Source organism: Mytilus trossulus, chromosome 11, assembly GCF_036588685.1.
Source record: "Mytilus trossulus isolate FHL-02 chromosome 11, PNRI_Mtr1.1.1.hap1, whole genome shotgun sequence".
Taxonomy (NCBI): domain Eukaryota; kingdom Metazoa; phylum Mollusca; class Bivalvia; order Mytilida; family Mytilidae; genus Mytilus; species Mytilus trossulus.
In genome coordinates, this window is record NC_086383.1 from 69,200,608 (window position 1) to 69,215,773 (window position 15,166).

Below are 15,166 nucleotides of genomic sequence, written 5' to 3' on the forward strand. Positions count from 1 at the left end.
AGATATAGGAAGGTGTGGATGGGGTATACAGATATAGGAGGATATGGATAGGTATACAAATATAGGAGGGTATGGCTGGGGTATACAGATATAGAGGGTGTGGATGGGGTATACATATATAGGAAGGTGTGGATGGGGTATACAGATATAGGAGGGTGTGGATGGGGTATACATATATAGGAAGGTGTGGATGGGGTATACATATATAGGAGGGTATGGATGGGGTATACATATATAGGAAGGTGTGGATGGGGTATACAGATATAGGAGGGTGTGGATGGGGTATACATATATAGGAGGGTATGGATGGGGTATACATATATAGGAGGGTATGGATGGGGTATACAGATATAGAGGGTGTGGATGGGGTATACATATATAGGAGGGTGTGGATTGGTTATACAGATATAGAAGGGTATGGATGGGGTATACAGCTATAGGAGGGTGTGGATGGGGTATACAGATATAGGAGGGTGTACATGGGGTATACATATATAGGAGGGTATGGATGGGGTATACAGATATAGGAGGGTGTGGATGGGGTATACATGTATAGGAGGGTGTGGATTGGTTATACAGATATAGGAGGGTATGGATAGGTATACAAATATAGGAGGGTGGGGATGGGGTATACATATATAGGAGGGTGTGGATAGGGTATACAGATATAGGAGGGTATGGATGGGGGATACATATATAGGAAGGTGTGGATAGGGTATACATATATAGGAGGGTGTGGATAGGGGATACATATATAGGAGGGTGTGGATTGGGTATACAGATATAGGAGGGTGTGGATGGGGTATACAGATATAATAGGGTGTGGATGGGGTATACAGATATAGGAGGGTGTGGATGGGGTATACAGATATAGAAGGTTATTGATTGGGTATAGAGATATAGAAGGGTTTGGAGGGGGTATACAGATATAGGAGGGTGTGGATGGGGTATACAGATATAGGAGGGTGTGGACGGGGTATACAGATATAGAAGGTTATTGATTTGGTATACAGATATGGGAGGGTGAGGATGGGGTATACAGATATAGGAGGGTATAGATGGGGTATACAGATATAGGAGTGTGTGGATGGGGTATACAGATATAGGAGGGTGTGGACGGGGTATACAGATATAGAAGGTTATTGATTGGGTATACAGATATAGAAGGGTTTGGATGGGGTATACATATATAGGAGGGTGGGGATGTGTTATACAGATATAGGAGGGTATAGATTGGGTATACAGATATAGGAGGGTATAGATGGGGTATACAGATATAGGAGGGTATAGATGGCTCAATATCTTTAATTGTTTTCCCATAGGCGATAATGGTAACGTTTTTTCCTGTAGCTCAGTCCATATCGTAAACTTGGATATGTATGATAGCTCGTTTCCAAGCTGTGACATTTTCACATATGTGGTTAAATTTTCGGGGTACGAAGTGAGATTACTTTTTCCGTAAATTAGCAAACCCCGAACATCCTTTTGTGATGCGGCTCCTTGTGGTAAAATATCCCCTTTTTAACACAATAAGTTCTTTGAAAATTTAATACTTTGAACACATTCAATAGCTCCATAGTTTTTACACATTTATTCTATGTTCCTCTACTTTCCTAATCACCACAAATAATTAAGTTCAGTCATTTGTTAAAAATAGAAACATGTCCAATATCACTACACAGAGATTTTTTCTTTACACGTGACTTTTGAGTTCCTCATTTCAAGGCGCATTAGGGATGTTGTCCCATATTGCAATCCATAGTTCTGATTTTTCCAAATATTTTTATGTGATCTTCATCGGTATGACATTCTGAATAAATCTGTGTATTTTTGTCCATTTCTGAAAAAAAATAAAGTTGTTTCAGCACTATAAGGCAATGACACTTTTATCGCTATATTTATTTATTTTGAATACAAAGTGTATGCATAATTAATTTCTTACAGTATACCTTCACTAGTCAAAAGAAGGACAAAACATCTGAATGTAACCTTAAATTACAACACACATCCCCTGTTAAAGCATTCAATAAAATTTTCTGGTGCCTAAAAGTGCATTTTGACAGAGAAATTATGCAAAAATGAAGATTTCATAAAAAAAACACCAAAATACTTAATTATTCTAGCCAGTGGAAACCTGGTATTTTATACTGTAGAAACCACTATAAACTACTGTAAAAGTCATTTGAATCATATAATTAGAGTGCAATGAAGTGCAAATTTTCAAAACTTGTTCTTTCACACAATTGTATTTGAGAAAAAATGTTTTTTACATGTATTTCAGTGAAAATCTTTTATCAGTGAGATATCGGCATGAGGTTTTAAAGGAAACGTTGTGACATCACACGTAATATGGCGTCATTAAATAACGACATATCAAAATAATGCTAATTATAGTTTGCAGTGTTACATGAGGAACAGTTGCCGCAAGGTTTAACTTGAAATATGGAGTCGAAAAGATCAGTAACCAAGCATTTTCATTTAATGCCAAGACCATAGCAACAGTTTTCATATCAGTATATTTTTAACATACCGACTGTAATTTGAATTGCATAAATACCATAAATAAACAATTTAGAGCTTGCCAAATAAAACAAAATGCTTACCAGTTATTCAGGACCTTTTAACACCTCTAGTTTGTCATCTCAGGTTAAAAAGTAATGATATGTCTGGAAATGAAATAAGAAAAAAAAATTACTCAGGCTGTGTTATTATTTGGTTTAAATACATAAGTGTTATTGAGAGAGCAAAAATCAAATTCTTGAACGTTTTATCGCAAAGAAAGAAAAATGCTTCTCCCTTGTGGCTTATCAACCTTCATTTAAATCTTTTATATTAGAAGCAACGAGTGGTAGCTAACTAGCTTAATAGTTGAAAAGGTGCAGCAATATTGTTTTCGAAAGGTTTGTTGACCCTCCCCCTTTTTCACTGAGAAAAGACAATATCTTGTGATTTGCTAGTGTGCATTACAAATAATAATTCATGATTTCTTTAATACATGTACATGTTTGTCTGTTTATTAACTGCATATGATATCTACTGACTGACCATGGGTCAAATTATTGGATAAAAGCACATGATGATGATGTATTTCACTTTACTCGTATGGAGTGTGTTATCTCCCTTGATTATCAGTTATTCCTGTAAACCGGAGTGATAATTACATAACAAAGACTGTATTGTGTCATGTTTACTTACAGATAAAACTATTATGTTAGTTCATGCCTTTTTCAATTCATAAACAAATTCCTTTCGGATCTCTCGGGGGTGTAAACAAAGTTTGAATTGTGCCTAAAAAAAGTGTTCAGCCCCGTGCCTGCAATGCTTTCTAAAAGCGAAAATTTCATTGAGTATCTGCTGGTATTTATCTATAATGGTTATTTGAAATCATCTGGGATATCTAGGTATAAATAAAAAAATACTTACTATCATTTTCACAATTTTCCCGGGTGTACAAGGTGAAATCATCCATAGATCACTCTGGAAACTTCTGATTTATCTTTTTGTAAATTGGCTCAATATCTTTAATTGTTTTCCCATAGGCGATAATGGTAACGTTTTTTCCTGTAGCTCAGTACATATCGTAAACTTGGATATGTATGATAGCTCGTTTCGAAGCTGTGACATTTTCACATATGTGGTTAAATTTTCGGGGTACGAAGTGAGATTACTTTTTCCGTAAATTAGCAAACCCCGAACATCCTTTTGTGACGCGGCTCCTTGTGGTAAAATATCCCCTTTTTAACACAATAAGTTCTTTGAAAATTTAATACTTTGAACACATTCAATAGCTCCATAGTTTTTACACATTTATTCTATGTTCCTCTACTTTCCTAATCACCACAAATAATTAAGTTCAGTCATTTGTTAAAAATAGAAACATGTCCAATATCACTACACAGAGATTTTTTCTTTACACGTGACTTTTGAGTTCCTCATTTCAAGGCGCATAAGGGATGTTGTCCCAGATGTCACAGATATAGGAGGGTGTGGATGGGGTAAACAGATATAGGAGGGTGGGGATGGGGTATACAGATATAGGAGGTATACAGATAGAGGAGGGTGGGGATTGGGTATACAGATATAGGAGGGTATAGATGGGGTATACAGATTTAAGAGGGTATATATAGGGGATACAGATATAGGAGGGTATAGATGAGGTATACAGATATAGGAGGGTATAGATGGGGTATACAGATATAGGAGGGTGGGGATGGTGTAGATATAGGAGGGTGTGGATGGGGTATACAGATATAGGAGGGTGGGGATGGGGTATACAGATATAGGAGGGTGTGGATGGGGTATACAGATATAGGAGGGTATAGATGGGGAATACAGATATAGGAGGGTGTGGATGGGGTATACAGATATAGAGGGTGTGGATGGGGTATACAGATATAGGAGGGTATAGATGGGGTATACAGATATAGGAGGGTATAGATGGGGTATACAGATATAGGAGGTATAGATGGGGAATACAGATATAGGAGGGTGGGGATGGGGTATACAGATATAGAGGGTGTGGATGGGGTATACAGATATAGGAGGGTATAGATGGGGTATACAGATATAGGAGGGTAAAGATGGGGTATACAGATATAGGAGGGTATAGAAGGGGTATACAGATATAGGAGGGTATAGATGGGGTATACAGATATAGGAGGGTATAGATGGGGTATACAGATATAGGAGGATGTGGATCAATCAAGTATACAGATGAGAAAAACATGAATGGAAGAAGAAAAACATGAGATCTTTGAGAATAGAGAGAAATTAAAAAAAAATTGATATTAAAATAATGAGTTGCAGAAATATAAAAAATAGAAAATAACGGGGTGTTAAAATATAAAGAACTCGGCATAATGTTAAGAAAATAACAAAGACAGATGGAGCTTTTATTCACATGCTTTGTAAAGAAAAGTTAAAAGCCTATTTAAAGTCTTCAAAAAATTGTGAAAAATAATCTGAATGTTGTCTGAAGAGATTTATTTAATGAACGAAAATGATATGGTTAGCATATGTAAAAATAAAATAAAACACTCAGCTGCTACTGGTCTTTCTAGTTGTAAGATATGTGTTAAAAAAGTCTTCTTTGTAGTTATCAGATGAAAGTAATATAAAGATTTGTCTGTATTTCAGGGTAAGACTCCATATGATCTAGCAACAGAGAGTAAACAGAGACAGTATAAAGAAGTGATGGAATACTTACAGGTATATATAGTGTTAAATTACAAATGCTTACACTTAGAATGAATCAAGTAGAAAATAAGTTAAAAAATATAAATAAATATAAAACTAAGAAATTAAAAGCCACAAAACCAAGATACTTCAGGAGAGATATCTTATAAATTAAACATTCTTTAAGTCTTGGTCATTTATGTATGAAGCTCTTTTAAAATTTGGTCTCCCGCAGTCGTTTATTAACCCTTTCCTCCATAATGACGCCTTTTGACGCCACCCCCCTTACTCCATAATGACGCCTTTTGACGCCTGTGTAGTACCTCAGTTGAAACACTTTGACTACAAAGTGTCTGCAGTTGACTTAATAAGTTTGTATCCAATATAAAAAGGAATATCATAGGAATATCCAACTTAAATTTATTTGATGAAATAGTTGTTTTTCGCAATGCCTTAATACTGTTCCCTTTGTTTTGAAGGTAGTGAAGTCAGCAACTGTAGTTTCAGTTTGTTTGTTTTTTAACGGGCTCGGAAATTTGCCAAACTGAATAAAATCATTACAGCTGATTTCTTATACCTGCAAAGTAAAACTTTGGTTGGCTTGCTTGCTTTGTTTGTATAGTTGTTTATACAAGCCTCGAAAAAAAGATTGACATTTTTAAACAATATATATATAGGCATAGTTTAACTTGTATATTTTATATTTTGTACAATAAACAAACAAATCAAGCAAGCTACAAAGTTTTGCTCTACATGCATTAGGAAATAAGCTGTAATGATTTAACCGTATGTATGTGCGACAAGGTGGAAATTTGATATGTTTTGTGCCTTAATTATATATTAAAAAAAAATGAACGCAAAACAAATATGTAACACATAAACAAACGACAACCACTGAAATACATGCTCCTATACAATATATCTTTTTTTATGGGATAGATTTCTTGTCCTTTTATATATTTAATTGGACCGGGTTTTTTTTTGTGTTTTTTTTGGTTTGGATTGTTTTACACAAGTAATTTTAGGGTCATTAATAGCTTACTTCTCAGCATTGCACCTATTACTGCTAACTTTACTAAATTATGTCTTTGTTGGAAAGATATCTCATTTGGCACTTATACCTCATCTTCTTATTCCTATATACAAAGCACGTTTTAGAAAAAAATAATAGGTAATATGGCACCCACTATGATCCAGAGACTTTTAATATTGGAGATATTTTACATATGTCAACAGAACAGCAGCCGAACAATAAAAAAAAACCTCTGAGGTATATTTTGGGATAAAATTAGCAACAAACGGATATTCTCGATGGATGAAACTATAAAAATAATACACTTCGTAATTGGGAAGAAAATTGTCGTTTTATTTGTTGTTTCTATTAACTTTTTAAAATTTTGTTACTATATCAAACACAGGGGCGGTGTCATATGGTATTTTGAACCCCCTAAAAATTGAACCCGGGGTCAAAATACCATGCGGTAAAATGACCCCGGGGTCATTATACCGCATGGTATTTTGATCCCGGGGTCATTTTTCACATATGGTATTTTGAACCCCCCTGTGGTATATTGACCCCCCTGTTTTTGAGAAATAGTATTGCAGATAATCTAATTTACAATTTATTGGCTATTATTTTTTTTTAATTAGAGGTTATGAGTAGGGGGTTCAATATACCGCAGGGGGGTCAAAATACCATGGCTATTTAAAATTTTGCAAAATATCTTTTCCAGTATGCTAAATACATATAAACTACTTATTGGAGTATTATAACTATGTTAAGGAGTTAGAATAGCTTGGATTTTTGAAATTCAAGGTCTATAGTAGGGGGTTCAATATACCGCAGGGGGGTCAAATTACCATGGCTAAGTAAAATTTTCAAAATATCTTTTCCAGCATGTTGAATACATACAAATTACAATTTGGAGTATTATTACTATGTTAAGGAGTTAGAATAGCTTGAGAATTTGTAGTTTGTATGTATTCAACATGCTGGAAAAGATATTTTGAAAATTTTACTTAGCCATGGTATTTTGACCCCCCTGCGGTATATTGAACCCCCTACCATAGACATTCAATTAAAAAAATTCCAGCTATTCTTAATCCTTAACATAGTAATAATACTTCAATAAGTAGTTTGTATGTATTTAACATGCTGGAAAAGATATCTTGAAGAAAAAATATTTTCATGGTATTTTGACCCCCCCCCCCCCCCCTTACCATGGTATATTGAACCCCTACTATAGACCTTGAATTTCAAAAACCCAAGCTATTCTAACTCCTTAACATAATTATAATACTTCAATAAGTATTTTTTATGTATTTAACAAACTTGCAAAGATATTTTGAAAATTTTACATATCCATGGTATTTTGACCCCCTGCAGTATATTGAACCCCCTTCTATAGACCTTGATTTTCAAAAATTCAAGCTATTCTAACTCTTTAACATAGTAATAATACTTCAATAAGTTGTTTGTATGTATATTACATGCTGGAAAAGATATTTTGAAGAAAAAATATTTTCATGGTATTTTGACCCCCCTACCATGGTATATTGAACCCCCTACTATAGACTTTCAATTTCAAAAACCCAAGCTATTCTAACTCCTTAACATAATTATAATACTTCAATAAGTAGTTTTTATGTATTTAACAAACTAGCAAAGATATTTTGAACATTTTACTTAGCCATGGTATTTTGACCCCCTGCAGTATATTGAACCCCCTTCTATAGACCTTGAGTTTCAAAAATTCAAGCTATTTTAACTCCTTAACAGTATTATAATACTTCAATAAGTAGTTTGTATGTATTTAACAAACTGGCAAAGATATTTTGGAAATTTTACGTAGCCATGGTATTTTGACCCCCTGCGGTATATTGAACCCCCTTCTATAGACCTTGATTTTCAAAAATTCAAGCTATTCTTACTCCTTAACATAGTAACAATACTTCAATTTGTAGTTTGTATGTATTCAACATGCTGGAAAAGATATTTTGAAAATTTTACTTAGCCATGGTATTTTGACCCCCTGCGGTATAATGAACCCCCTTCTATAGACCTTGATTTTCAAAAATTCAAGCTATTCTAACTCCTTAACATAGTAATAATACTTCAATAAGTTGTTTGTATGTATATTACATGCTGGAAAAGATATTTTGAAGAAAAAATATTTTCATGGTATTTTGACCCCCCTACCATGGTATATTGAACCCCCTACTATAGACCTAGAATTTCAAAAACCCAAGCTATTCTAACTCCTTAACATAATTATAATACTTCAATAAGTAGTTTTTATGTATTTAACAAACTAGCAAAGATATTTTGAAAATTTTACTTAGCCATGGTATTTTGACCCCCTGCAGTATATTGAACCCCCTTCTATAGACCTTGAGTTTCAAAAATTCAAGCTATTCTAACTCCTTAACAGTATTATAATACTTCAATAAGTAGTTTGTATGTATTTAACAAACTGGCAAAGATATTTTGGAAATTTTACGTAGCCATGGTATTTTGACCCCCTGCGGTATATTGAACCCCCTTCTATAGACCTTGATTTTCAAAAATTCAAGCTATTCTTACTCCTTAACATAGTAACAATACTTCAATTTGTAGTTTGTATGTATTCAACATGCTGGAAAAGATATTTTGAAAATTTTACTTAGCCATGGTATTTTGACCCCCTGCGGTATAATGAACCCCCTTCTATAGACCTTGATTTTCAAAAATTCAAGCTATTCTAACTCCTTAACATAGTAATAATACTTCAATAAGTTGTTTGTATGTATATTACATGCTGGAAAAGATATTTTGAAGAAAAAATATTTTCATGGTATTTTGACCCCCCTACCATGGTATATTGAACCCCCTACTATAGACCTAGAATTTCAAAAACCCAAGCTATTCTAACTCCTTAACATAATTATAATACTTTAATAAGTAGTTTTTATGTATTTAACAAACTAGCAAAGATATTTTGAAAATTGTACTTAGCCATGGTATTTTGACCCCCTGCAGTATATTGAACCCCCTTCTATAGACCTTGAGTTTCAAAAATTCAAGCTATTCTAACTCCTTAACAGTATTATAATACTTCAATAAGTAGTTTGTATGTATTTAACAAACTGGCAAAGATATTTTGGAAATTTTACGTAGCCATGGTATATTGAACCCCCTTCTATAGACCTTGATTTTCAAAAATTCAAGCTATTCTTACTCCTTAACATAGTAACAATACTTCAATTTGTAGTTTGTATGTATTCAACATGCTGGAAAAGATATTTTGAAAATTTTACTTAGCCATGGTATTTTGACCCCCTGCGGTATAATGAACCCCCTTCTATAGACCTTGATTTTCAAAAATTCAAGCTATTCTAACTCCTTAACATAGTAATAATACTTCAATAAGTTGTTTGTATGTATATTACATGCTGGAAAAGATATTTTGAAGAAAAAATATTTTCATGGTATTTTGACCCCCCTACCATGGTATATTGAACCCCCTACTATAGACCTTGAATTTCAAAAACCCAAGCTATTCTAACTCCTTAACATAATTATAATACTTCAATAAGTAGTTTTTATGTATTTAACAAACTAGCAAAGATATTTTGAAAATTTTACTTAGCCATGGTATTTTGACCCCCTGCAGTATATTGAACCCCCTTCTATAGACCTTGAGTTTCAAAAATTCAAGCTATTCTAACTCCTTAACATAGTAATAATACTCCAATTTGTAGTTTGTATGTATTCAACATGCTGGAAAAGATATTTTGAAAATTTTACTTAGCCATGGTTTTTTGACCCCCTGCAGTATATTGAACCCCCTTCTATAGACCTTGAGTTTCAAAAATTCAAGCTATTCTAACTCCTTAACAGTATTATAATACTTCAATAAGTAGTTTTTATGTATTTAACAAACTAGCAAAGATATTTTGAAAATTTTACTTAGCCATGGTATTTTGACCCCCTGCAGTATATTGAACCCCCTTCTATAGACCTTGAGTTTCAAAAATTCAAGCTATTCTAACTCCTTAACAGTATTATAATACTTCAATAAGTAGTTTGTATGTATTTAACAAACTGGCAAAGATATTTTGGAAATTTTACGTAGCCATGGTATTTTGACCCCCTGCGGTATATTGAACCCCCTTCTATAGACCTTGATTTTCAAAAATTCAAGCTATTCTTACTCCTTAACATAGTAACAATACTTCAATTTGTAGTTTGTATGTATTCAACATGCTGGAAAAGATATTTTGAAAATTTTACTTAGCCATGGTATTTTGACCCCCTGCGGTATAATGAACCCCCTTCTATAGACCTTGATTTTCAAAAATTCAAGCTATTCTAACTCCTTAACATAGTAATAATACTTCAATAAGTTGTTTGTATGTATATTACATGCTGGAAAAGATATTTTGAAGAAAAAATATTTTCATGGTATTTTGACCCCCCTACCATGGTATATTGAACCCCCTACTATAGACCTTGAATTTCAAAAACCCAAGCTATTCTAACTCCTTAACATAATTATAATACTTCAATAAGTATTTTTTATGTATTTAACAAACTTGCAAAGATATTTTGAAAATTTTACATATCCATGGTATTTTGACCCCCTGCAGTATATTGAACCCCCTTCTATAGAGCTTGATTTTCAAAAATTCAAGCTATTCTAACTCTTTAACATAGTAATAATACTTCAATAAGTTGTTTGTATGTATATTACATGCTGGAAAAGATATTTTGAAGAAAAAATATTTTCATGGTATTTTGACCCCCCTACCATGGTATATTGAACCCCCTACTATAGACCTTCAATTTCAAAAACCCAAGCTATTCTAACTCCTTAACATAATTATAATACTTCAATAAGTAGTTTTTATGTATTTAACAAACTAGCAAAGATATTTTGAAAATTTTACTTAGCCATGGTATTTTGACCCCCTGCAGTATATTGAACCCCCTTCTATAGACCTTGAGTTTCAAAAATTCAAGCTATTCTAACTCCTTAACAGTATTATAATACTTCAATAAGTAGTTTGTATGTATTTAACAAACTGGCAAAGATATTTTGGAAATTTTACGTAGCCATGGTATTTTGACCCCCTGCGGTATATTGAACCCCCTTCTATAGACCTTGATTTTCAAAAATTCAAGCTATTCTTACTCCTTAACATAGTAACAATACTTCAATTTGTAGTTTGTATGTATTCAACATGCTGGAAAAGATATTTTGAAAATTTTACTTAGCCATGGTATTTTGACCCCCTGCGGTATAATGAACCCCCTTCTATAGACCTTGATTTTCAAAAATTCAAGCTATTCTAACTCCTTAACATAGTAATAATACTTCAATAAGTTGTTTGTATGTATATTACATGCTGGAAAAGATATTTTGAAGAAAAAATATTTTCATGGTATTTTGACCCCCCTACCTTGGTATATTGAACCCCCTACTATAGACCTAGAATTTCAAAAACCCAAGCTATTCTAACTCCTTAACATAATTATAATACTTCAATAAGTAGTTTTTATGTATTTAACAAACTAGCAAAGATATTTTGAAAATTTTACTTAGCCATGGTATTTTGACCCCCTGCAGTATATTGAACCCCCTTCTATAGACCTTGAGTTTCAAAAATTCAAGCTATTCTAACTCCTTAACATAGTAATAATACTCCAATTTGTAGTTTGTATGTATTCAACATGCTGGAAAAGATATTTTGAAAATTTTACTTAGCCATGGTTTTTTGACCCCCTGCAGTATATTGAACCCCCTTCTATAGACCTTGAGTTTCAAAAATTCAAGCTATTCTAACTCCTTAACAGTATTATAATACTTCAATAAGTAGTTTTTATGTATTTAACAAACTAGCAAAGATATTTTGAAAATTTTACTTAGCCATGGTATTTTGACCCCCTGCAGTATATTGAACCCCCTTCTATAGACCTTGAGTTTCAAAAATTCAAGCTATTCTAACTCCTTAACAGTATTATAATACTTCAATAAGTAGTTTGTATGTATTTAACAAACTGGCAAAGATATTTTGGAAATTTTACGTAGCCATGGTATTTTGACCCCCTGCGGTATATTGAACCCCCTTCTATAGACCTTGATTTTCAAAAATTCAAGCTATTCTAACTCTTTAACATAGTAATAATACTTCAATAAGTTGTTTGTATGTATATTACATGCTGGAAAAGATATTTTGAAGAAAAAATATTTTCATGGTATTTTGACCCCCCTACCATGGTATATTGAACCCCCTACTATAGACCTTCAATTTCAAAAACCCAAGCTATTCTAACTCCTTAACATAATTATAATACTTCAATAAGTAGTTTTTATGTATTTAACAAACTAGCAAAGATATTTTGAAAATTTTACTTAGCCATGGTATTTTGACCCCCTGCAGTATATTGAACCCCCTTCTATAGACCTTGAGTTTCAAAAATTCAAGCTATTCTAACTCCTTAACAGTATTATAATACTTCAATAAGTAGTTTGTATGTATTTAACAAACTGGCAAAGATATTTTGGAAATTTTACGTAGCCATGGTATTTTGACCCCCTGCGGTATATTGAACCCCCTTCTATAGACCTTGATTTTCAAAAATTCAAGCTATTCTTACTCCTTAACATAGTAACAATACTTCAATTTGTAGTTTGTATGTATTCAACATGCTGGAAAAGATATTTTGAAAATTTTACTTAGCCATGGTATTTTGACCCCCTGCGGTATAATGAACCCCCTTCTATAGACCTTGATTTTCAAAAATTCAAGCTATTCTAACTCCTTAACATAGTAATAATACTTCAATAAGTTGTTTGTATGTATATTACATGCTGGAAAAGATATTTTGAAGAAAAAATATTTTCATGGTATTTTGACCCCCCTACCTTGGTATATTGAACCCCCTACTATAGACCTAGAATTTCAAAAACCCAAGCTATTCTAACTCCTTAACATAATTATAATACTTCAATAAGTAGTTTTTATGTATTTAACAAACTAGCAAAGATATTTTGAAAATTTTACTTAGCCATGGTATTTTGACCCCCTGCAGTATATTGAACCCCCTTCTATAGACCTTGAGTTTCAAAAATTCAAGCTATTCTAACTCCTTAACATAGTAATAATACTCCAATTTGTAGTTTGTATGTATTCAACATGCTGGAAAAGATATTTTGAAAATTTTACTTAGCCATGGTTTTTTGACCCCCTGCAGTATATTGAACCCCCTTCTATAGACCTTGAGTTTCAAAAATTCAAGCTATTCTAACTCCTTAACAGTATTATAATACTTCAATAAGTAGTTTTTATGTATTTAACAAACTAGCAAAGATATTTTGAAAATTTTACTTAGCCATGGTATTTTGACCCCCTGCAGTATATTGAACCCCCTTCTATAGACCTTGAGTTTCAAAAATTCAAGCTATTCTAACTCCTTAACAGTATTATAATACTTCAATAAGTAGTTTGTATGTATTTAACAAACTGGCAAAGATATTTTGGAAATTTTACGTAGCCATGGTATTTTGACCCCCTGCGGTATATTGAACCCCCTTCTATAGACCTTGATTTTCAAAAATTCAAGCTATTCTTACTCCTTAACATAGTAACAATACTTCAATTTGTAGTTTGTATGTATTCAACATGCTGGAAAAGATATTTTGAAAATTTTACTTAGCCATGGTATTTTGACCCCCTGCGGTATAATGAACCCCCTTCTATAGACCTTGATTTTCAAAAATTCAAGCTATTCTAACTCCTTAACATAGTAATAATACTTCAATAAGTTGTTTGTATGTATATTACATGCTGGAAAAGATATTTTGAAGAAAAAATATTTTCATGGTATTTTGACCCCCCTACCATGGTATATTGAACCCCCTACTATAGACCTTGAATTTCAAAAACCCAAGCTATTCTAACTCCTTAACATAATTATAATACTTCAATAAGTAGTTTTTATGTATTTAACAAACTAGCAAAGATATTTTGAAAATTTTACTTAGCCATGGTATTTTGACCCCCTGCAGTATATTGAACCCCCTTCTATAGACCTTGAGTTTCAAAAATTCAAGCTATTCTAACTCCTTAACATAGTAATAATACTCCAATTTGTAGTTTGTATGTATTCAACATGCTGGAAAAGATATTTTGAAAATTTTACTTAGCCATGGTTTTTTTACCCCCTGCGGTATAATGAACCCCCTTCTATAGACCTTGATTTTCAAAAATTCAAGCTATTCTAACTCCTTAACATAGTAATAATACTTCAATAAGTTGTTTGTATGTATATTACATGCTGGAAAAGATATTTTGAAGAAAAAATATTTTCATGGTATTTTGACCCACCTACCATGGTATATTGAACCCCCTACTATAGACCTTGAATTTCAAAAACCCAAGCTATTCTAACTCCTTAACATAATTATAATACTTCAATAAGTAGTTTTTATGTATTTAACAAACTATCAAAGATATTTTGAAAATTTTACTTAGCCATGGTATTTTGACCCCCTGCAGTATATTGAACCCCCTTCTATAGACCTTGATTTTCAAAAATTCAAGCTATTCTAACTCCTTAACATAGTAATAATACTTCAATAAGTTGTTTGTATGTATATTACATGCTGGAAAAGACATTTTGAAGAAAAAATATTTTCATGGTATTTTGACCCCCCTACCATGGTATATTGAACCCCCTACTATAGACCTTGAATTTCAAAAACCCAAGCTATTCTAACTCCTTAACATAATTATAATACTTCAATAAGTAGTTTTTATGTATTTAACAAACTAGCAAAGATATTTTGAAAATTTTACTTAGCCATGGTATTTTGACCCCCTGCAGTATATTGAACCCCCTTCTATAGACCTTGAGTTTCAAAAATTCAAGCTATTCTAACTCCTTAACATAGTAATAATACTCCAATTTGTAGTTTGTATGTATTCAACATGCTGGAAAAGATATTTT

At 32.6% G+C, this 15,166-nt stretch overlaps 1 protein-coding gene and 1 long non-coding RNA gene across 2 annotated transcripts in view; one reads left to right on the top strand and one right to left on the bottom strand.

Annotated features, from left to right (window-relative positions):
• Positions 1-1,534: 1,534 nt before the first annotated feature.
• LOC134691474 (uncharacterized) lies at positions 1,535-3,370 on the bottom strand. Its single transcript, XR_010102142.1, has 2 exons — positions 2,604-3,370; positions 1,535-1,840 (listed from the first exon to the last, which is right to left on the bottom strand). It is a non-coding gene; the product is annotated as an uncharacterized LOC134691474 (long non-coding RNA).
• A 649-nt stretch (positions 3,371-4,019) lies between these two features.
• The window catches only part of LOC134690267 (caspase-3-like), a 34,642-nt gene continuing 23,495 nt past the window's right edge, over positions 4,020-15,166 (top strand). The window contains exons 1-2 of the mRNA XM_063550244.1: positions 4,020-4,088; positions 5,137-5,208. Of these exons, the coding sequence (XP_063406314.1) occupies positions 4,020-4,088; positions 5,137-5,208 (141 nt within the window). The remainder of the gene's footprint in view (positions 4,089-5,136; positions 5,209-15,166) is intronic.